The 23,483-nt window shown below is 42.8% G+C and overlaps 2 protein-coding genes across 3 annotated transcripts in view; one reads left to right on the top strand and one right to left on the bottom strand.

Moving 5' to 3' along the window:
- Positions 1 to 3,948: 3,948 nt before the first annotated feature.
- On the bottom strand, positions 3,949 to 22,036 carry ndufaf6 (NADH:ubiquinone oxidoreductase complex assembly factor 6). Of its 2 annotated transcripts, XM_008283177.1 has the most exons (9): positions 21,763 to 22,036; positions 20,393 to 20,492; positions 19,980 to 20,102; positions 19,664 to 19,720; positions 19,224 to 19,326; positions 17,328 to 17,461; positions 13,671 to 13,772; positions 9,034 to 9,090; positions 3,949 to 4,429 (listed from the first exon to the last, which is right to left on the bottom strand). In XM_008283177.1, exons 1-9 carry the CDS (start codon positions 21,951 to 21,953, stop codon positions 4,301 to 4,303), a joined length of 996 nt encoding a protein of 331 aa, XP_008281399.1. In that variant the 5' UTR covers positions 21,954 to 22,036; the 3' UTR covers positions 3,949 to 4,300. The 2 variants fall into 2 exon arrangements, with proteins under 2 accessions (XP_008281399.1, XP_008281400.1); XM_008283178.1 differs by lacking the exon at positions 21,763 to 22,036 and having other exon boundaries at positions 20,389 to 20,490.
- The window catches only part of nagpa (N-acetylglucosamine-1-phosphodiester alpha-N-acetylglucosaminidase), a 41,129-nt gene continuing 31,060 nt past the window's right edge, over positions 13,415 to 23,483 (top strand). Inside the window, exon 1 of the mRNA XM_008283179.1 lies at positions 13,415 to 13,420. The gene's annotated coding sequence lies outside the window, so the exon portion shown is untranslated. The remainder of the gene's footprint in view (positions 13,421 to 23,483) is intronic.

The following is a 23,483-nucleotide window of genomic DNA, read 5'->3' as shown; positions in this document are numbered from 1 at the left end:
GGCCCCATTACAAGTAAAAGTCATGGATTTATGTGGATTCAAAGCACAAGTAAAAGCCATGTGACAGCTATGATATCTGACATTATGAGACTTTTAGATTAATACTGATCCATCAATGTGTGAGCAGAATTCACCACCACTAGAATCTGTTCAGGATCTTCAGTTGGACAGTTTAGTGCAGTGTGGAGTGGAGGTGCAGGAGTGGGAAGAAGCGCTAATACACATTTATTTGATAAATGCAGGCTTCATTTGTATTTTTTTACAATGATCTGGCAACTCCCTGAAATTATCTTGGGGACCTCCCATGGGGGTCCCGACCCCCAGTTTGAGAACCACTGGTTTCGTGCACTGATTCACAATGATGGGGCTGCCCAAATTAATATTTGTTATTTGGTTAAATAGTGAATCAATTTATCTCTTTGGATGCCCTTAAACACAATACTGTTTATTATTGTTTTCAAAAAAACATTCAATTTAACCTCAGCTTCAGGACCAGGTGCACAACAGGATGACCAAAATGAAAAACCTTTGGCCTCTATTGAGAAGAGACACTCGGGACAGTTCTGAAATCTAAGCTTCTCCGTCCTCATCACCAGGACAGAGTGGGATTTGAAAAACACCAGCAAAACTTGAGAAGAAATTGGATTAAAAATAGTCTGGAAAGGTCTCGTTCCTGCTTATATGTCTGCAATTTGTTGAGATCAAAGCATCAGTAAAGGTTCCTGATTCTTGTGTTGTCACTGAATGCCTTTACTGTCCAAGTCCCTCAGCTGTAATTTATTTAAATCTCCTTAACAGCTGGTGATTGTTGTATTTATTTAAATCATTTGCTCTTTTTACAGCTTACAGTGTTATACAAACTAAAGCATATAATTAACACCCCAATAACAATGAGTCAGTAAACACTAATGCTGCTGGGCCTGTTCTAAAAAGTCAGTTTTTAGCTTGTGTGTGTTCTTTTTTTCAACATGAAATCTTAATTTGAAAAAAACGACCCATGTAGTGTCATAAAAAGTACAATATCTCCTACAGAAATGTCGTAAAGTAGATGAGTAAAGAAGCAAAAACATGTAAATGATGAAGTAAAGGACGGTACGAGGACCTCAAAACAACAATTCTAATCAGAGGAGCAAAGAAGCCAACAACAAACAGCCCCGAACCCTCTTCTATTTAAAGATGCTGCTTCTATTCTAATTCTCCAGATACAATACATTCAGTCTACGGAGCCGCGATTGGTCCTGATGTCCAGTTTTTCAGCCACAGCGTGAAACAAAACTGACGTGGAGTGGCTCTATTCTTTCTGTTTTGACTACTGTCTGGTTTCATAACAGCAGCAGCAGAAGACACGTTTCTACTAAAGCGAGACACATTCTGGGAAAGTGGCCGTAACGCACCGACAGCGGGACCAGTCGAAATGTACGGATGTGTTTTGTGCAGGAGGAAACGTCAAACCGCTCTCCACGGGGGGGTTCATATCGAGCCCATTCAAAGATAAAGTGTCTCTTATTTGATGCTGCCTGCCGCTCGTGTGAACATCTCATTATCTCTTGAGATTGTGATCTTTCTATTGATCGTCACTCTCTCCTCTGAGTGGCTCCATGAGCCTCCATAATTGGAGAACAAAATCAGATGAGAGCTCTCCGCCGTATTTCCCACCGCAGCAAATCCTGTGTTTGATGAACAGAGGAGTCATTTACAGTGAATTTTTTTTTTTTTTTTTTTAAATAATCTCTTAAGACTGAAGATTTGATTAACAGCAGAGTTCACTGTGAACATTGCAGGACGTTATGGATAACCGAACTCCTCCACGTTACCATAGCGACCATGATGGCTGTACAGCGAGGAGGCGTCTCGCGTTGAGTGAAGTCAGCTAAACTAGTGCAAACTAGTGAGTGTTCAGCTGTCAGCCGCTCAGGAACCTTGACCAGAACGCTCACCCTGCCTAATGAAAACGTGTTCACATCAAAGAGTACAAATGTGTGGACTGCAGTTTAGTGTGATGGTTCTGCAGGTGCACTGAACGAACACACACAGCACCAGGGGAGTGAATAATATACAGTCGTGACCCGATAGTCTGACGCTAAATGTAAAACCTTCTTTTATGTCGGATAGCAAGGCTGTCGGATTGTCAAGACGGAGGTCGAGATACAAGGAGGGCTTGATGCTGGAAGGCTCATTTGTTGTTAATATTTATTGTTCATAGTTGTTATAATAACTAGTGTATTGCTAGAACACTACACATCACTGGATTTCACGCCTAATTGATCGGTGCGCTTGTGCACATTCTGGCCACTTCTACCCCGGGGGAGCGCTAAGAAGGGTTGGAAGTGGCCGGAACGCACAGGCAGTACTTGGCTGCTGATGCTGGTTTAGTTAGCGGTCACAGTTCTGTTTCCACCATTGGTGGCGACGGGGGAGTGGCTGATACACTCCACCGTTACCATCCGTGTTTACTTCCATAAATACTGAGCACGCTCGCTGTGCATGTGGGACACTTTTGGGTCGTATGAAGTTCACACAGCAGATCACATACAAGTCGCATTTAATTGGAAATGTGAACGAACTCGCAAAAAAATTGGATTTCACAAAAAAATCCGAATTGAGCATTAAGTCCTGCAGTGTGAACGTAGCCAATCTGTGGGATCGTTCAGTCAGATAATACGCCGTTATCCTGATTGGTGACATAAAATGTCACGTCGGAGTCTGAATCCAAGGCTGTCGGTATGTTATTTTTAATGGTTTCTGTTCGTTTTTCCTGAAAACCTGTTGGATAGCAAAGTTTAGGATTGTTAAGGGTCGGATTATCGAGTCACGACTGCATATCTCATATTTGTACAGAAGGTATACTGAAGAAAACACACAGATGGGAGACATACACGTATGAAAAGGATGAATGAACCATTCACATGTGACAAAATGGGCAATTTCATCCGCCACATACAGCCATTCATCAGTATGTACCAGCTGCATGGTTTCCTGCTGCAGTGAAGATAAAGCTGATGTCTATACAACACATCCTACATGTCCGTCTATAATTAAATGTCTCCCCTGTCACACACTTTGGCCTCATATTTGTGCCGTAATAAAGACAGAGCAATGTCCCTCATTTTCCTGTCCAGTGCACATACAGGGGAGGGATTCTATCTGCTGTACGGTTCAGTAAATATTCTCAAGACGACAACATGAAAAAGTCAAACAGCTACGATATTAAGCAAGAAGTTGGTCCGTAACCTGCAATAGATGTTGACTACGGACAGTTTGTGTGATCATTCAGGTAGGTTTGTTTCGCCTGGAGGTGTATATAAATAGTTAGCATGTTCCAGATGGACGCCCTCCCACTGTTTTTCCATTTAACGTGAACAAGTCTGTGCATTAATGCCTTATTTTTATGCAGCACCCACACATTTGACAGACAGCTGGTGACTGTGGTGAGACGTTCAGTGAATTCAACAAAAAAAAAGAGTGAATTTGAATCGCACAAGTGATGTCAGATGCCTTACAAATCTGAGTAGCTACAGCTGGATGTATAGAAGATGTATAGAATAAGAGGAGGCTGCGGCGACAGTGGGAGCATGCGTGGGATGTGAGGTTCCACCATAGCGATCATAGGATAAACCTTCCCCTCACCCAGTTTGTGCTCCGTGTGAATGAATGAACAGAAGTGGCAGCCTCCTATTCAGTGAGCAGACAAATAACATCGCGTTACCTTGGCAGGTGCTACAATCTTGCTGTCGAGCCCGCTGCTGCTCTGTAAATGAAAAAAACACGCTTACTCTGTGGAATGACACGGCCTGATCACAACAACAACAACAACAACAAAGGTGTCCAGCGTAGCCTACATCATAGGTCTCTGCGTATAACTCCCACTGTGTCAACTATATGTGCACCTTACCTGCTAAGAATGACTAAAACAGTGATGGCTAAAACCACAAAAAAAAAGACCCAAAGTGCATTTAAAAAGGAATATAATTTAGAAGACATATGGTGAAGAATGACAGGTTTTTTTTGGTACATTTTCAAATAACACGTTAAATACTGTCCAGTGACCCACATCTCCAGTGAACTCCTCTGGCTCAACCAGTGATGATCCTACAGGTGGTTGAAGAACAACAGGCTGCTGTGTCTAGTGCTTTTGCTCTAAAAGCAGACTTTAGTGGCAGGACTGAGGTTCAAACTGAATCTGGAAGCCTGCTCAAGGGTAGTCTACTGGCAGAAATCCACACAGGGAGGTGAAGTCTCTGGGGTTTAGTCTCTCGGAGGCTGCGAGCTGAGGACGACCGGTTCAGGAGGAGAACTGGAGTCAGTAGGTCTTCTTCCAGGAGCGTAAGTACAGCTGGATGGGGAGGAGAGGGTTTCTGTTCTGCAGGCTTTTGTGGAAAACGTCGAAATCTGCCCTCCGCACTCTTTGCAGGTAGTCCTCCAACACCACCTGCAAGACAAACGCACACCACAGGAGAGTTTGGGTTAGTTAGATTGTCCTGGACGTTCTTGAAGATGGACTATGGAGAGTAATCATTAGACTGATGAATGATTAATAACTCGACTTGCCACTTTGCTCCACCACACTCCTTTATCCTGATGTTGTCTATGCTTCAGTTTCTCATTGGAAGGGAGGGGATTTTGTTTTGTAATAACCGATCTATAGTAAGTGACATATCGGCCCACAGAAGCTGGGGCAGTGGATGAACACTGACCACGTCTGTTACACCTCCAAATTGAGGGAATGAATGAAAACTTACAGGACAAATGTGTTTAATTTTGGGCCACGGAGCAACATGGTCACTTATTTGGAGCAACAACAAATTCAAGTTCAGTATTTATCTTTTTAGCTCAGTTTTTGGTCTCCACCACCTCCTGAGAGGAATACAGTTGTGACTCGATAGTCCGAAAATCTTACCATCCGACAGGTTTTTAGGAGAAACAAATGGAACCAAGAGAAACATAATGACAGCCTTGGATTCCGACTCTGACATGACATTTTATGTCCCAAATCAGGATAACGGCGTATTATCTGACTGAACAATCCCACAGATTGGCTACGTTCACACTGCAGGACTTAATGCTCAATTTGGATTTTTTTGTGAATCCGATTTTTGCGAGTTCGTTCACATTTCCAATTAAATGTGACTTGTATGTGATCTGCTGTGTGAACTTCATACGACCCAAAAGTGTCCCACATGCTCAGAAGAGGACACGACAATGTCACACGCAGCAAGCGTGCTCAGTGCTTATGGAAGTAAACATGGATGGTAATGGTGGAGCGTATTCGCCACTCCTCCGCCGCCACCGATGGTGGAAACGGAACTGTGACCACTATCCTAAACTGCCTGTGCGTTCCGGCCACTTTGGGTCGGAGCGCTCCCGTAGGGTAGAAGTGGCCGGAACGTGCACAAGCGCACCGGTCAATTAGGCGTGAAATCCAGTGATGCATAGTGTTCTAACAATACACTAGTTATTATAACAACTATGAACAATGAATATTAACAACAAATGAGCCTTCAAGCATCAAGCCCTCCTTGTATCTCGACCTTCGTCTTGAAAATCCGACAGCCTTGCTATCCAACGTAAAAGAAGGTTTTACATTTAGTGTCGGATTGTCGAGTCACGACTGTATTTGGCTCTTTTGCCTCTAAATGCTTCACTATCTTAATTAATCTCCAACCAGCTCAAGTCATGAGGGTTGGTTTAACACTGAGCGGAAACCTTCAGAGTAAAACTGAGTTTATCATTTTCTGAAAATGTCTCACTATGATCAACTCACATGTTTGATAGTCAAACTTGTACATCTGCATCCATCTCATCTACATATTCATCTTTTCCTGTGGCTGTTTCACATGGATGTAGTTAAGTAGCTAAGCAGCCACACAGAGAAATGACACCAACATTCTAATCCTGCCAAGAAACCTCTAATAAGTTGACCTTTTCTCTGACCACTGCTTCTCACTGAACAAATTGGAGGCTAATCAAAGAGTAACACTTTGGTGGATCCATAAATGTGTGCTGCTGAGTGAAACGACCTACAGCAGATACCAGTGTAGCATTTAGCTTCAGACAGTTAAAGAAATCTGTCATGTATAACATCAAAAAAAAGAACATTTACAGCTCTGACATGGATCCAACGCTCGTATCTGCTCAGTCAGCTTCGAATAAATGGTCATGTGTTCAAACGAACGAGCGACATTGGTCAGTCGCTGTGGTTCATTCCCCTCAGGCTTCAGCAGCCGCCGCTTTGTCGTTCCCGCTGTTTCACATCCAAAAGCGCGATCCGTTGCGAATTAAATTTTCAGCAGGTTAAGAAACCTCAAGCGGCTGTTTCGGCGTTCTCACGTGGAGAAGCACACTGAGCTGGAAGAACTTCGCGCGCACACACCGACACGCTCGCATATGCGCAAATAACCCCGGCTGCACAGTGGAGGCCCACTGCAGCGTGAAATCATAATTCTACATTCAGGAGGGCAGAGTGCTTTTTGCTGTGCTTCTCAGCTCTGCTCTGTAGTTACGGCGGGTCAGTACAGCACCGTGATTATGGACTCGGTTGGAAGCAGGTTTCTATGTGTGTTTTATAAAAGACGAGAGCAGTCCTGCGTTTTAAGTTGCTGAGCAGGATTTGCTGCTAAAATCACGCTCTAAGATTAGTCACTTCCATGCTGCAAAGTACAATTTATGAGAGCTACACGCTGGTATTACTGTTACTGTGCTTTAACAATTCAGAAACTGATCGGTTCTGCCTGACAGATCATGCTGCATTTGCACCTTCATCAAAACGAGCGCCGTCTTTTCCTGCCGGGTGTTTCTGAGGTCACAGCAGACCTACTGCTGTTACTCCACAGGCTAACGGGCTAATAAGCCTGGAAACACTTCTTGATTTAGTTATCGGCTTTACGCAGCCGACAGCTTCATGTTTTGGACGGATAATGAAGCATGTTGTTTGTTTCTTATCATCTCAGTGTGGCTCACATTCGAGGTGCCCAGCAGGCATTAGTTTGAGGCGTTTGGACTTGGCAAATACAGAGTACAAGTATCAAAAACCCTTTTCTCAATACAAACCGGAACAGCAGAGGAACCTCAAGGTGTTGTTTCCCATACTTGGCAACTCCAGTCTCCAGACAAACAGAAGCTTTATCAGGCTTTCTTGTTTGCCTGTGGTGCATCTACTCCTTCCGTCTGTGTGACTCCATCCACTTCATGTTTCTTTATTGATTCTTTCATTGCAGCTAACAGATTGAAAACGCTTCACTGTAACAATCAATCTCTGCAAAGTGGCACAAGAACTCAAACTCAAGGTCCGATGCTCTCGTTTAACTTTCCTATACATCAGGGGTCGGCAGCCCGCGGCTCCGGAGCTCCGGCTCCTTGTTGCTTTGGAAAATAAATAATTTTAATTTAAATGTATTTTATTTTAGTTTTTTAAATGTAATTCTAAATTTGAAGACTTTTGTGAATTTGTCACATTCAAATAAAACGTGTTTAATTTTTTTGTCGCGCAAAATATGCATCACAGCCGCCGATGTGCGACACCTGCTGGCGTTGCCAACTTGGTGACTTTCCAAATCCTCCTGGTGACTTTTTTTTTTTTGTCAAAAGCGACTAGCGACAAATCTAGTGACTCTTTCTGGTGTTTCGGAGACTCCTATCGTTCTGCAGTTACTGTCTTCAACCAGCAGTGGGTGCTGCCGTGAGCTCCTCCCGTCCCAAACTGCTCACAGGCGGTCAGCAGTCTGGTCAGCAGTCCCAGCTGCAGTCAGCAGGACAACCAGACGGCATTTTTCACATTTGTGATAAAAAGCTGTGATCTCAATATAGATCAAAAATAAATGTGATTATCATTTACGATGCAATCATTCTGTATTTCATGTTGTTTGTGTAGATTTAGTTCCCACAGTGGAGGATCTAAAGCTGCTGCACACACATGATCAAGTCTGTGAGTTTTGCAAATTTATCAGAGAGTTAAAAACCAGTTCTCAAAATATTGCAGAATAAATGCAGTTTAAATTATTTGTCAAAATAAAGTTGTGTTTTCTGGGATCTCTTGTGTGACGGATGGATGAACTGATCCACAGGATGTACGTGCTCTCATTTGAAGTGTTTCCTCCTCTGAGCAGAATGCCACCACTGTTTCTAATGACTGCCTTCAGCTGACTTGATCGCTGCACAGAATAATGTGCATTTTTATTGTCAGCAGCACTGAACTCCTGCTGCTTCAAAACAAACCCGACGAGCATTATTTTCTAGTTAATAGGAGAGCATTTTCAAACCTGCAAATGTGATCTCACCCAGAGTTTTTGTTCACCTTTCAGGGAAGAACGAACGTGAAACTCGGTGAGGTTCATGCTTAGGAGCTTTATTACTTCCATCCATCCATTATCTACACACCACTTAGTCGCCAGTCTATCACAGGGCTACACTTAGAGACAGACAACCAAGCACACTCACGCCTACGGACAATTTAGAATCACCAATTAACCTCAACATGTTTTTGGACCTTGTGGGAGGAAGCCGGAGAACCTGGAGAGAACCCATGCTGCACGGGGAGAACATGCAAATTCCACACAGGGTGTCCTCACCGGGACGCGAACCAGCAACCTTCTAGCTGCGAGGTGAGGGTGCTAACCACCGCTCCACCTTGCAGCTCGCTTTATTACGTTATTATAGTTTTTCAGCCACAACCATAAGTCTCACAGATAAAGTCTTAAAGTCTGAATTTTTAAATCTGAGGGGTGCTTGAGAAGTCAGTTTAACTCATGATAAGAAGTGATGATGTTCATGTGTTTGGGTGCAGCAGAAGTCTGGACTTCGTCTGGGTACAAACAGACCTCCATAAGAACAAACTGACGTTCTCAGATCCTAAATTGGCATAAAGCTTTTCATGAGAACCTTATTAAAGGTTTGAGTAACTGTAAGATATTTGACTTTTAGCTTCCATAAATATCAGGAATAATACCAACGGTTTTATGTCAAGCCAAAGAGAGAAAAGCCCCCGTTCTCGTCCTCGGATTAAATTCGGATCATAATATTTGGTGTTGGATTACTTACTGTTTGAAGGAAAGCCGGAGCGGCAGCTGCTGGAACATTGTCGCTAAATGATCGGGCCTGAAGGAGAGAAGAATAGGCGCACATTAAAGAAGCAGGGGGAAATAAAAACCATCACACGCCCACTTACATTCACACAGAAACAGCAGGATGACAGTTAAGTATCATCTACTCCATCCAGCATCACACAGCCAAAGCTACTGATCACAGTCTGGTTCACATGCAGAGGGGCTTCTGTTCGATCCTCTCCTGCTCTCTCATGGACACATAATGCCATTATCTTTCTGTTTATGTCATTAAACAATGGAACACATTAGAAGATAATAAAGTAGTGGCAGCTCATAAACATCAGCTCCTGCTTTGTTGCACAGAAACATGATCGAGACGCCGCCTGACAAAACACAAATACACATCAGTTAAAAGCACAACCTGTGTTAAATGTGTGGCTACATTAGCATTAAAAAAGTGTGGTGAGTCTTAACCCTGAGGAGTCTTTATACATTATCAATACCGCCGCCTACGGCACATAATCAAATAACCAACGTGTAAGTCGCCTCATTAGAACGAAGTCAGCTAAATACAGTCAAATGTATTCATCCCCTCTCATTAAAGAAAAGGCAAAACTCACAAAGGTCACTCAAATAATTAGAAACTGAAAAAAGTCTGAATAAATAAAAATTTTCTAAATTATAATTTAGTGAAATAAGACATTGCTTTTGAACTGTGGTTGAAAAGAATAATTTAAAAAATAAATAAATAAATTTGTTCCGGACAAATTAGAGCACTTTGCTGATGAGCAGTGAAGTCAAATCACCTGTCAACAGGAGCACAAGTCTGACTAAGAGTTACAGAAAACACTTGATAGCAGTGATTGGCTCAACAAAATATTAGTTTATGGGTCCCATCAGGCTTGTTTGCTTGTTTTTTTTGTTTGTTTTTTATTTCTGTTGAAGCACAATTCAAAAGCAATATCATGATTTTCATTACATTTTTATTTATTATCACTTTTGTCAATTTCAACTTATTTCAGTGTTTTTTTCCTTCTTTAGTGGGAGGCTATGAATACATGTGAGGACGACTGCATGTGCTTTTCCTGCAGCGACAGGTCAAGGACAGGGCAGCTGTGGAGCTTCCGCCCTGTGTCGTGGTCGTTGTGTCCTTGGGCAAGACACTTCACCCACCTTGCCTGGTGTGAATGCGTATGAATGGATTGTTTGAGGTGGTGGTCAGAGGGGCAGAATGGCAGCCACGCCTCTGTCAGTCTGCCCGAGGGCGGCTGTGGCTACAATCGTAGCTACCACCACCGGAATTAATGTGTGTGAATGAATAATTGACAGTGTAAAGCGTCTTTGAGTGTTTAGAAAAGCTCTATATACATCTGATCAATTATTATTATTATATAAAAGGTCCTGTCATGTTTTCACATCATCTGCTCCATATGGGTGCAAGAATTAAGTTCCTACTTCACCATTTCCTCCCAATTAAGCCAATTAGCGGATTCATTTATTAGCAAAGATGTGTTTTTTTACCAACATGTTGCAGAGAAAACAATATATTTCTTTTACTTCAACCATTTTAATCACGTGTCTAATTTTAGCCTCTTGGAGCAATTAAATATTTCAGTTGTTTACATTGTTATGAATATAAATAAACACCACGGCTCACATCACCTCTGCTTAATGAGCTAATTAGTCTAGCACTTTGGAGCTGGCTCACAGCCAGGAGGGGGATGTAAACACTTAACACATTAATATAAGGACCTCATTTATAATCTTATTGTTTACGCCCAGTATGATCACGTGGGCTGTAACTTCTACAGACATCCTTAACTGGCATAAAACAAAATAAAATGCTGATGTGGGCAGCAGCTTAATGAAAAAAGCATCCAAAAGTACACACAAAAAAAATCAATGAATCATGTCAGGGGAGGCTAATACATCTCCACATTCTAATCTCATTAGCACTGCATTAGTAAGTTAAAATTAAAGATGCTCCAAGGACATGCTTAATTAGCCACCACACTGAATATGAGCTATTCACACAGAACGTCTAAGCATTAGCGATCACTCACGTTCATTTACATTTCAAAAACCGCCCCGCTGTTTGAGCGTCCTAAGAGGTTTTCAAGAGCGTTACAAAACACAACTGCAGGGGACGTGAACGTTGCTTCACCTTCTCGACTAATGGAGTCATCATTTCAGACGGCAGATGTGCGAGGCGAGTCGTGAGTTTGTTTAAGGTGACTGTCATGATGCTGCGCGTACACATTTCTTCATTTATGAACACCCTGAGAGTGTTAGGAGCCTGGTTGTGTTCAATATTTCCTTGTCAACAAATCTCACAAAAAGAAGAAAATCGTGTAATTGAAGAGTTGGGTAAACACAAAGATCATTTCAGCGAGCTAACTTGAATGCATCAGTTTAGGAAAATGTGTGCAGAGGTGTTGGTGACAATAACAATTGTTGAACTATTTGTGCAGGTTAAGAGTCTGGGTGTCATCCTTGACAGCACTTTATCTGTCCAAACATTACCAGGTCTGTCTACTTCCACCTACATCAGTCGCCTCCGCCCTCCCATCCTCATCCTCATCCAGCCTCGTCACTTCCCGTCTGGATGACTGTAACTCTCTCCTCTTTGGTCTCCCTCCATAAACTTCAACTGGTCCAGAATTCAGCTGCCCGCATCATAACCCGAACCCCTTCGATCCACCACATCACTCCTGTCCTCTAACAGCTCCACTGGCTCGCGGTTCAGTTCTGCATCTAATTCAAAGTCTTCCATTTAAGTAGATTAATCGTAGCAACTGCTTGAGTTCCTTGAAGACGTTCCACCTCTCATCCAAGAGGCTTCATCAGGTCTGACTGACTAGGTTTGTTGCTCCTCCCCCTCGTTATGTGGGTCGTTAGTGCTCCCCCTGCCACAGTGGGGTTCGTTAGGGTCTTTGTGTCTAGGTGTGGATGTGGTTTCATCTTCCTGGGGAGAGATCTTAGGACTGAGTTGTAAACAGGTGAGAGGTGATGCCTCAGACCTCCATCTCTGTTGAGGGATGGTCTTTCCAGTTGGATGGCTTCTTTCACCCCTCTCTCAAACCATCTGTCCTCCCTGGAGCACTAATGACCCACATAACGAGCGGGAGGAGCAACAAAACCCCAACTAAAACCAAAACTCAGGTGTTAATGGATCCTTTAGGATCTAAGTATGTGGAACTCTCAACTAGTCAGTCAGAACTGATGAAGTCTCTTGGATGAGGGTTGGATGTTTTTCAGGGGCTTCAGGTAGTTCCGTTTGTTCGGTTTATTCCCCAGGATTACCCCCGCCTTGGTTGCTTGGGATTTTTCCCGGCCGCCCGGCCTTTTCCTTTTTCCCCTTCCTTCTTGGGAGGCGGGGCTTCCGGCTGTTTTGTTCCTGTTTTTTGGATTTCCCCCCTTTCCCACTTCGGAACCTTGGTTTCCTTCCCCTAGTTCCCTTCCCACTTGGACTGCCTACTCCCCCTGACGCATGTTGTTCTGTCTGTTTCATTTAGTGATTCTGCTTACTTTTAATGTAGTTTCTTTTAATCGATTTATGTATGTACGGTGTCCTTGAGTGTCGAGAAAGGCGCCTCTAAATAAAATGTATTATTATTATTAACTAAACAAGATTTTAAACCATTAGAAACCCTGAAAATGGAGAAAAAATAATCACTGACAACGTGGCAGCGACTGTTGATCTGACCGCCATCGTCTGACTTTGTTGAAATATTGTTAATGTATCAGCAATTGCCGCTTCTTTGATTGACGGTGACCAGTTTAAAAACTTTATCTCCCTATTATTAATAACATAGTCGTGAGCAATACTGTTATCCACACATATGCATTGTCTGCTGCCAGAAACACTAATTAAAGCTTCAAAATGTGGATTAATCCCCCAACAAATGCACTATTTTATCCTGGATCACTTTTTAAAAGCTACCCTACTTTGAACAGTTACTCAGCTTCTTTTTTTTTTTTTTTTTTTAAATGAAGCAATATTTATATATTAATGAATGTCTTTTAAATATTTACACCTTCATTAAGAACTAGTGGGTTTGGAGGAACACTGAGTTCCCTGACGGAGGGAACACACAGTATCGAGAACTAGACCAGGCTACAGAAAACGTAATCCCCAAACTTAACGCTCTCGTGCCTGAATGCTGTAAAATGAGCGACGACGAGCGCTCCAGCTCTCCTCCTCTGCGCTCCTTCAGTGGTAAAACGAGCAACCTGGCTCAATTCGATCAGCAGAATCCCACTCGGTCTTTAAAAACCACTTAAAAGACCTTCTGAGGGTTCTTACTAAATGTGCTCTCTCTACTTTCTTCCCTCTCGAAGGAAAAAAAAAAAAAGGTAATTTGTGATGCACTTTGTGTTTCGTGCACCTGCAGCCTCGTGGCGCTTGTGTCAGATGGAGCGTGGAGCGTTTCTCTTCAGGGCTTCTCTTTGATCTGCTGCGCCTTACTTTTGACAAAAGCATCTGCCGAGCGAATAAACATCTTTATGCAAATCCCTACGGCCAGCATCCAGACACTGGGGTAGTATTTATTCAAGCCTGTTGACTTTGCAATCGCATGTTGAGCTTTCAGGTGTGGATGTCGCGGCCGTGCTGCTGATCCCGGTACATACGTGTTGCAGGTGCACATGAGCCTGGCTGGCGACGTCGTACACCACGTCCCGGATGTTCTGCTCCCGCCTGCCACGGATGAAGTCCTCCTGAGAAGCTCCATGCTGGAGAAACACAACAACACAACAAGAACCCATGTGGTCACAGCAATTAAACAGCAAAGCCTATCTGTGCAGTTCAGCTGCATCCGTTCTGGCTCCACTTCACACCCATCGCCAAGCCTTTTCTTTAATCGGTTTTAAAATAAAGAAGGTTAAACTGCACCGAAGTCGGCTTCTGGTGAAGTGTGACGTTATGCCATTGGGGGGACCAACCCCCGCTGCACCAGGCGGCAGAGAAAGACTGTTTTGTTCTTTTAATTCTGGGCATCTTTAACAGAATAATTATCCTTCATTTAATTCAGCTAGTAAGTCGGAGGATCAGTGCAAACTAGAACAAAATGTCTCGTTCCAGTGTCGACTCCTGCTGTCTGTCTCATATCTGATCGTCATTTGGAACATCGGTGCACATTTATAGACTTTACTGTACAGCTTGTTTCATAGCTTCTACTTGAAATTTTGTTTCGTGTTGTAACCTGTATGCTACATAGATTCTGCTGCAAATTCTGTCCACGCACACTTTATCTTGTGAGGAAAAACACAAGTATGATGAGCGTCTTTTCCACAGAAATTGCGATAAATAAAGTTTTGTTTTGTCTGTAAGTTCAACATCAAGTCATCGGATTTCTGCTCTTTGGAGTTCATCCCATGAAGAGAAATCAATACCGTAAATGATCAGGATTAAGGGGACGTCTTATTAAATCAAAACCTTCCAAATTCCCCTGACTGCCCAAATGATTAGTGTTAAAATAATCATTCATAAATAAATGAATGAGGAGGGTATTAAACTTTCAGATGCTCCTTGAGTCTGAAACCAGATTGTAGGTCAACGGCAAAAAAAAAAAATTAAAAAAGTGTTTTGAATGTTTATTCTCATGACTTACTCATCCGCCAATTAATTTTCTTTCTTATCCTAAACATCAGAATTTCCCACAGCCCTAAAATGCAGCTTGTCAGGGTTTCGTTTTGTTTTTTTTATTGTTCAACACACACATTTAAAGACTATTAAAGACCTTTTTAATGCCAAACAGAATGCAGTTTAATGCCTGATTCATGATCAAATCAGTCAGGTTAATAAAGGCTTACAGTTATTTATTATTGATTAAATGTATTAACATGTATATCACTATATCAATGAATGCTGGTTCAAATCAACTCACCTGGACACAGACAAGTGTGTCCAAGATGCAGTCAGTCACACTAACATTTCTCTCATAACTTGATCGTGTCTATTCTGTTTTTTAGTTGTACAACATATAACTCCTGCCAGCAGCAGCTTGTCATTTTGAGAAAATTAAATTCAATACTCTGGGACACCTGCAGCTACCCTGTGACTGGATGACGCGCGTCGTGATGCAAAGGGCGTGCGATTTTACATCAAAACACGGCTGCAGGTGTTGACGTGTGTCATACGCTGTCAGCCTGGAACAGAACCGACATAAAAAGCAGGACTTTGTGTCAGCGAGCGAAAGACGAGCAAAATCAGTTGAAGTTGCGACCGCACGTTTAATCTGCAAACAGGTTCTACCTCCTGTGAATGAAATGTGCTGCGTCGTGCCCGCTTCTAAAAATCTTCAACATGTGGACTTGACTTTTGTTCATTATTTATTTATTTAATTAATTCTCCGTAACAAAAGAGTTCTGTTTCTCCCAAGACAAGAAACCAGACGTGAGCAACGAAGATCAAATAATGGTAAAGGTCATTTTAAATGAATACACCGATGTAGAAACTATGAATTAAATTCAGTTCAGTAAATGCAAGAGGAGGTGACTACATTGAACAGAAAGGAAAATCAGGAAACACTTGTGGAGCGAACAGAGTATTAAAATTGATTGATTGATTGCCTATGAATCGGTTCAGTGAGGGTGTGAGTAGCTCTTCAGTCACCTGATCTTTGTCCTCCTCGGCTTGTTGCCACTGTGAACAGGAATGATTAGCTAAGTATCAGATGTGTTTGTATGCTGTCTGTCTGCTGCGTCCGACACCCCTGTCAGTTGATTAAGAATATATTAAATCAGGTCTCAAGAGTCCGTGTTGATAAGCTCACTGGATGAAAAGCTAAAGGGTTCATCTGTGTGGTATTCCAGCACTCCACCAGAGCCCCCTTCAGGCCGCAGAGCAGAGGTGATGCGAGGTGAGCGTGCTCAGTAGGGCCTCGGGTCACAAGCATCATCTTTTCAGCTGAAGATATTAAGGGCAGAGCATGCACGCTTCATGCAGCAGCCCAAACTCATCTCCACGTATACACACAACCTCTCCTCTAGTCTAGCAGCAGCAGCAGTTTGCTGTTCTCTGTACACGCGACAGATGGCCAAGAAGAAAAGGTTGAAAATTTGTTTGCAGTGTCATTTGCTTATCTGCAGTGTGTGTTTATCTCAGTCAGAGGGGGTTTAGATCTGAAGCTCTCTGCGTCTGGCCATGTGGCCGTTGTGTAACGATCCCTCACTGGTTTGTTGTCTCTTCGTGCTGGACGACAGTTTCATTACTGCTTCGACAGGAATGTCATGTGACATCATGTCAGCCGTGAGTCAGCCAAACGTTTGAAGGCATGTGTGTGTGTGTGTGTGTGTGGGGCTGCCTTATGTCATCTCTGAGAACAGAAATCAGACTTTAAACCAGCTGATATCCTGTACTGACACATCTGAAGATACAAGAAATACTTTTCTTTGAATAATAATTTGTCTGTTAAGATATTCGACTGCCTGGTTAGAAATTCTTAAAATTCATTAATGTGCAATAATATTTGTCAGTTTATTATCACAGCAGGCTGAACTCATTGGGAAAAAAAAAAGTTCTCATCGCTTTGTTTTATAAAAATAAGTGGTTGATTTTATGTTACTAAGTATTGAAAGCCTGTTCTGTGTCTGGCTTTATCACATCTTTATCACAGATTTTCTGGCTTTATCACAGACAAACGGACCCAATCTCTCGAGGTCTCGGATGTCGCTACAGATAGAATAGAACAGAATAGAACCAAAGGGATCAATAAAGTTCTATTCTACCTGTAGCGACATCCCAGACCTCGTGTCGCTGAGAGATTGGGTCCGTTTGTCTGACGCGCAATTCAATACTAACTCACTGAGATTATAGAAAATAAACTTAGCCTTTTATTAAAGGAAAACAAGATAATTAACTCATATAAACGCATACGAAACTCCAAATTAAAGTAATCAAGCAAAAACAGCGGTCAACAAAAAATACAGCGACCCAGCCCACCCCCTCTCTCTTCCTCCGACAGTGAACAGGTGAGCTTAAATCCCCGCCCAACCACGGGAGCCGCTATCCCCCTATCAAATGTGTACAATAAAAATATATCAGAACCAAAATAACAATCATCAATCTGCCCCTTAGCCTTATAACAAACAATAAAGATGCACTAACTGGATGCTTTCAGCTCGGGTCGACTATTCCTACACTGAGACGCATCACCTTCCTCGGTTTCATCGATGTGTATAATCAGCTGAGCATCAGACATCAGGGACGTTTGGGTAAATGTCTCCCTCGGTGCTGAATAGTTTCAGACCCGACGGCGCTGACGTCAGCGTGAATCCTCAACTCACCAGCATGCAGATGTCCATGGGCAGGTAGACTTTCCGCCGGCTGCAGTTGTAGGGAGTAGCTCTCAGACACGTTACGATTCCCTGAGCTTTGCCGATGTGACTCGCTGCGTGGTCGGCGTGGACGTTTTTCACACCTGCAGAGAAATAAAAAAAAAAACGGACACACAGTTTGGCATCACTTGCTTTAAATCAACTTCTCTCCTGTTAGAGCCTGTGTTGAAATTTCTCCACAATTCTCTCCGCTCGAGGCAGGATCTTGTTTTTGCTTTTAGCAGCGTTACCAGCATTTTACCGAGCGTTTCAGTACAGTGGAGCTTTCTGCCGCGGTCTCTACCCCCTTACACGGACATATATGCATCGCCAACATCACATTAGCACCGCCGTGTGACCATGACGTCACACACTGGTCCTCTGTGCAGTCTGTAAACACCAGCCAGTGGCGTGACAGCAACTATCTACGAGATAGTCAGGAATCTGACCTGACGCTTCCCCTGATACTTCATGTCACTGTTGATGAAATATGTATCCGACACTCACATCTTATTTTTCACAAGCTGCTCGATCGACATATCGAACGGTCTGGTTCAAAAAGTGGACAAATGTAACTCCTGATGCAACTAAGACGTCTCTCTCTCTCTCTGTTGGAGTTGTTGGGAATCTGAGGTCGTAGCACAAGAGCTACGTGATGATGATGATTTCATGACCTCATAAACAACCTTTGGCTGACGGACTGCAGCGACACAGAAACTCAACAGCAGTCCAATTATTTTTAGGCCTGTCATGAACTCATGGAGTTAATGTAAGTGGTCCTAAATCCAATTGGTATCTGATCTTTTGCCATGTGACTTCTGCCTGAAGGGCCAGGTCGCACTTATCCGACCTACACGTCATTGATACACGACAAACTAGGGCTGGTCCAAACAGCACTTTCTGGTCTCTGGATATTTAGGCCCAATTAATGATGAATATCAGAATATTCTGCGCAGTCAGAGGGGTCACTTCCACCCCGTTGGAGCACTCTGATGGGGTGGAAGTGGCCGGAACATACAGGCAGTACAGGCTGCTGATGCCAGTTTCGTCAGCGGTCACAGTTCTGTTTCCACCATCGGGGGCAGCGGGGGAGTGGCAGATACGCTCCACCGTTACCATCCGTGTTTACTTCCGTAACCACTGAGCACGCTCGCTGCGTGTGACGTCGTCGTGTCCTCTTTTGAGCATGCGGGACACTTTTGGGTCGTATGAAGTTCACACAGCAGATCACATACAAGTCGCATTTAACTGGAAATGTGAAGGAACTCGCAAAAAATCGGATTTCACAAAAAAACCTGAATTGAGCATTAAGTCCTGCAGTGTGAACGTAGCCAATCTGTGCGATTGTTCAGTCAGATAATACGCCGTTATCCTGATTTGTGACATTAAATGTCATGTCGGAGTCGGAATCCAAGGCTGTCGGTATGTTATTTTTAATGGTTTCTGTTCGTTTTTCCTACAAACCTGTCGGATAGCAAGGTTTTTGGAATGTTAAGGGTCAGATTATCGAGTCACGACTGTCCCAGCTAAAGTGAGAAGCTGAACCCTGTACCTTTATCTTTGCTAACAAGAAAGAGAGAGCAGCAATAACAGTCAGTCACTGGTGTGATCAAATCATTTTTCACGTTTCTACCTTTAGCTAACATGTCTGATGAAGCGCTGCTGTGTGGAGCCCAGATGTCATTAAGGAATGCAGCAGGTTGTTGTTACAACAAACAGAAAAGAAAGGATTTTCACCTGTTCTCAATTCATTAAAGTGTGCCTGGATCAGCCTTGATATCAATCTTTAAGATCAGTTTGGGACATCTCCAGTTTAGGATCATTTCTGGTGATGCTTCAGCTATGAGCAGCCTTGCCTGTCCTTACCTAAACACTCCAGCAGCAGGTACACTAAGGACGACTGTGTGTTCTCTGAATACGCCTCCAGTTCCTGAAGGTTCCTGTAGGCTCGGTCATCCAGATCTTTTTCCTGGTGAGACAGACAGTTTTGATGATTGTTCACTTTGAAAGTAAACATTTACTAAATAAATCAATGAGGCTAGTTTATATAATATCTATAGAAAGCAGCAGTTCGCAAAGGTTTTGCCGTGTAACCCTTTAAATTAAAGCACTGTCTACTTCAAACAAATGTCCACAATCTGTGAAATAAATCTAGTCTAAGTCTACTTTTATTGGCAATTATTTTTTTTAGTTGTCCAGCAATGGCATCACTGACATAACACATATATATCAGGAAAAGAACAAGTTGTACAAATTTTAATTTAATGGGGGAACTGATCATCCTAATTAGAGACAACCCGTCTTACTCTCTCTGTGATGATCCTGTGCAGCCATCTTTTGGTCAGGTTATGCGTCTTCACTGCCTGCAAAACATCACCCAGACTGTTAATGAGCCGAGTTATTCCACTTACAGTGAATCAGCTCACGACAAAGCTGAGGGACCAGAACACAGAAACAGACGGCCGAGCAATTTTTAAGCTGAAATGAGACATCCAGCATCTGACAAACTAGTTCCTCTAACAGCTGCTGACATGAAGATAAAACATTTTAAAAGTACAGCTAAGTCGTTGCTAACGTGACAACAGAAAGATGAAACATTTAATAATTCTGTTGGATATTTACCCTCCACAGCTCCACACTGACTGGCTGGTTTGGAGGTTTATCTCTGTAGATTTCTTCTATGGCTGTCTTCCAGAACTCCATTCGCATCAACCCAATGGTTTTCTGGGAAACCGAGTCCTTCACCTTATGGAAAAACAGACATAGGACGTCAAATGTTTGATAAACTACATTAAACACGTATGGGAACAGATATCAGACACTATTTTGAGTTTTTCAACCCCCTTTGTTTTCACTTAACAATTATTTTTATTATTACTATTATTACAGCAACAGGAGCATCAGTCATTTCAGGGCTAATGGTGCAGTAGTAGCAGCAGCAGCAGCGAGAGTCACTAGTGACTCCTGTAGCAGAGCGCTAACAGCACTATTATCAGTCATCACTCCACATCCAACACCACTGTAGAAATACCTGCCTGTGCCAGCTCCACATTAAAGGCTCTTAGAGCCAGAGAGGAGCGCCGGGCCTCCAAAGGGAGGAGGAGCGAGGACATGAAGCCTTCATAGTCTCTGGACCTGAGGGAGGAGAAGCACGTTGAAGGGAAGGAGCACGTTTCAGAATTCTCTTGAAGCTGTAGATGCACTTCTTTCTGTATTTTTAAAATATTTCCATCCTGTTTACATCAAATACCTTCATTGCTTTGCCACAAATGTACGACACTTTGACAATATTTTTAATATGGCCTAAGACAGGGGTGTCCAGTCCTGGTCCTCGAGGGCCACAATCCAGCATGTTTTAGATGTGTCCCTCTTCCAACACACCTGATTCACATGATCACGATCGTTATCAGGCTTCTGCAGAGCTTGATGATGAGCTGATCATTTGAATCAGGCGTGTTGGAAGAAGGAAACATCTAAAACATGCAGGATTGTGGCCCTCGCGGACTAGGATTGCCCACCCCTGGCGTAAGATCTCCAATCTCGTCGTACACTGTATGAAGACAATAGAGCAGGGGTGTCAAACTCCTGTATGTTTTAGATGTTTCCCTCTCCCAACACACCTGATTCAAATGATCAGCTCATCATCAAGCTCTGCAGAAGCCTGATAACGATCCTGATCATTTGAATCAGGTGTGTTGGAAGNACATCTAAAACATGCAGGATTGTGGCCCTCGCGGACCAGGATTGCCCACCCCTGGCCTATGATCTCCAATCTCGTGGTACACTGTATGAAGACAATAGAGGTCATTCGTTCATTCATTCATTCATTCATTCATTTATTCATTCATTTATTCATCAACAAGCTAACTTCATAGATGGAACAGTAAATGAGCCCATGCACCATTTTCAAACAACGGTAAGAAACACAAGACATGAAACACTAAAAATCACCCACACATGTTTACAGATAAACAACTTGCCCACGTGGGTCCATTTAGTTTGAGCTTTAGTAGAACAGCTGTTTTCAGAAACTGCTCTTTTCTTCAGACTTATTAGGAGCTGCAACCATGAGGATTTTTCAAGCATTTGACAGCCGATATGAAAAGTGAAAACAACATTTTTAAACAACATACTTGACCTTCAAATTACATTTACTACTCTTTTAAAATCGTGCACTTTCTATGTTTTTACCCAATTTTTGAATGTAGTTTGGTGTGAAGATGTCCCCTTACAAAACCTGCGCTGAACTAAATGTGTGGGTTATCATCTCGCTATACTAGCATGATATTACTTATCATTTTTAATTAGTTATGATGAGGACTTTCCTCTGCGTGAATTAAGCTGTTTTGTAACTAGCTAGCTAAGCGGCTAGCTGGTGTTGCTAGCAGTGAGTGCAGCCACCCACCGGACCAGGTCCAGACAGTACTTCTCACTGAGCTGTGAGTCGACTGTCGCGTTCGCTGAAGCTCTCACACTCTGAAGTTCAGCCGCCCGTTGGATGCAAACACTATGTGGGGATATCTTTCTGTACAGACCGTATATCAGCGCGGTTTTACTGCTTAATAATCCAGGTTTAGCACTGATGCCAGCTGCCATGTTCCCCTTCAACTCTATCCTTGTGTTACATTAAAAACCTTCCCCCGACCAGCGGACACCGACAAACTTTAAATGTCGCTTAATTTGACTAAAAGACCCGAAAAAAAACTCGTTAATTATTTACTAACACGATACAACTGGAAATTGTGAAAAACAACACAATACAACGTAAAATATGGCACATATTACGTTCAAATTCACAGACAACGGAAGGTCAAGCGATTCATTGTTAGCGACAATTACACCGGAAATCGATTCATACTGTTGCCAAAATAAAAGTAGAAAAAATTACACTCGCGTCACACAAGGATCCCTGTGTGGTTTCTTTCTAGAGTAATAGATGCCAAGGCCAAACACAAGACAGACTAGTTTTCATCGTAGAAAACGTGACAGATTTAAGTTTGGGACGAGTCAGGATTCTTCTTTTGTATTCGGAGTAAGTCAAACTTTAGCACCTTTAACCTCTTAAGACCTCAGCTCTCGTTTGATATGCATTTTTATTTCTCTTTAAATAAAAAAACGTGAAGAAAATAAATCTCCTTCATCTTCAAATGCGTATGAATCATCAGCTCTTCAAAATAACTTAGCTGTGAAATCCATCGTTTGTTATCAGCTGCAACTGAAGAATCAGAAAAATCAGATGTAACTGAAGCGATGATAAAATGGACAACTTATGATGGAAATATCGGGTGGTACATTTCTTTGTAGATTGGACTCATTGATTCGTCACCTGTTTGTTGAACACACCCCAGTGGGACGACTCTCAGCAGCAGCTTAAAAACATGATCTCAGTAAAGTTCTATCATATTGAACACCAACCTTTATATTAATCCTGTCCAGTTATAATGATTAAAAAAAACCCTCAAGACCTGCAAACAACTTCAACACTTGGAAACCAAAAAGAATTTAGAGCGGACTTTATTCTGTTGTATTTATCCAAATCCAGTTTTTTTGGAGGGGCAATTCAGAGTTTCAAATCGGCGTGTTTTTGGGGGATTGTGGGAGGATATCGGAGCACCTGGGGAAAACCCACGTGAGGTTGATGGAGGAGAGGGGTGATGGATGGAGGCTGGAGGAGGGATAAGGGTGGAGGAGATGGGGGGGGGACAGTCATGGAGGATGGGTAAGGAGAAGGGGAGGATGAAGGGAAGCTGGGGGACGGGAGGAGGCAGAGGGAGCTGCTGCTGTCCGTCCTGAACCAGCAGCAGCTTAGTCCGCCTTCTGGTCGCTGCCACACTCCATCAGTGGAACCAGGTCTCTTTCTTTGGCTTTGGCCTGTTTCTGTTGCTCCTTCAGGGCCTTCTTCTCTGCCTTTTCTTTTTCTTTCTTTTCACTTTTAAGTCTTTTCTCCTCCTCCGTCTTTCTCGTCATCAGTCTTTGAAAGAAACTGAAGAGTCTCTTGCCCTTCTTGGTCTTGGCAGGAACCTCTTCATTCTTTACCTCCACGGTTTGAATCTCGTCCGGCAGGTTTGTTTCCACCTGCACTTGTTCCTCTTGCAGGTTTGCGTCTTCCTGCAATTTACATGCCAC

The sequence above is a fragment of the Stegastes partitus genome, unplaced genomic scaffold (assembly GCF_000690725.1).
Source record: "Stegastes partitus isolate 25-593 unplaced genomic scaffold, Stegastes_partitus-1.0.2 Scaffold300, whole genome shotgun sequence".
Classification (NCBI taxonomy): Eukaryota; Metazoa; Chordata; class Actinopteri; family Pomacentridae; genus Stegastes; species Stegastes partitus.
The sequence above is the reverse complement of the archived record's forward strand: the minus strand, read 5'-3'. Positions and strand labels throughout refer to the sequence as shown.

Bases quoted from the DNA above. Each gene is read 5' to 3' on its own strand.
- ndufaf6 (XM_008283177.1), bottom strand. From the start codon at position 21,953: ATGGCAGCTGGCATCAGTGCTAAACCTGGATTATTAAGCAGTAAAACC. The intron at 19,721-19,979 runs GTAAATATCCAA...GATGTTTTGCAG, and splicing joins TCAGTGTGGAGCTGTGGAGG to GCAGTGAAGACGCATAACCT. The intron at 4,430-9,033 runs GTAAGTAATCCA...TTTGTCTTGCAG, and splicing joins CTCCGGCTTTCCTTCAAACA to GTGGTGTTGGAGGACTACCT.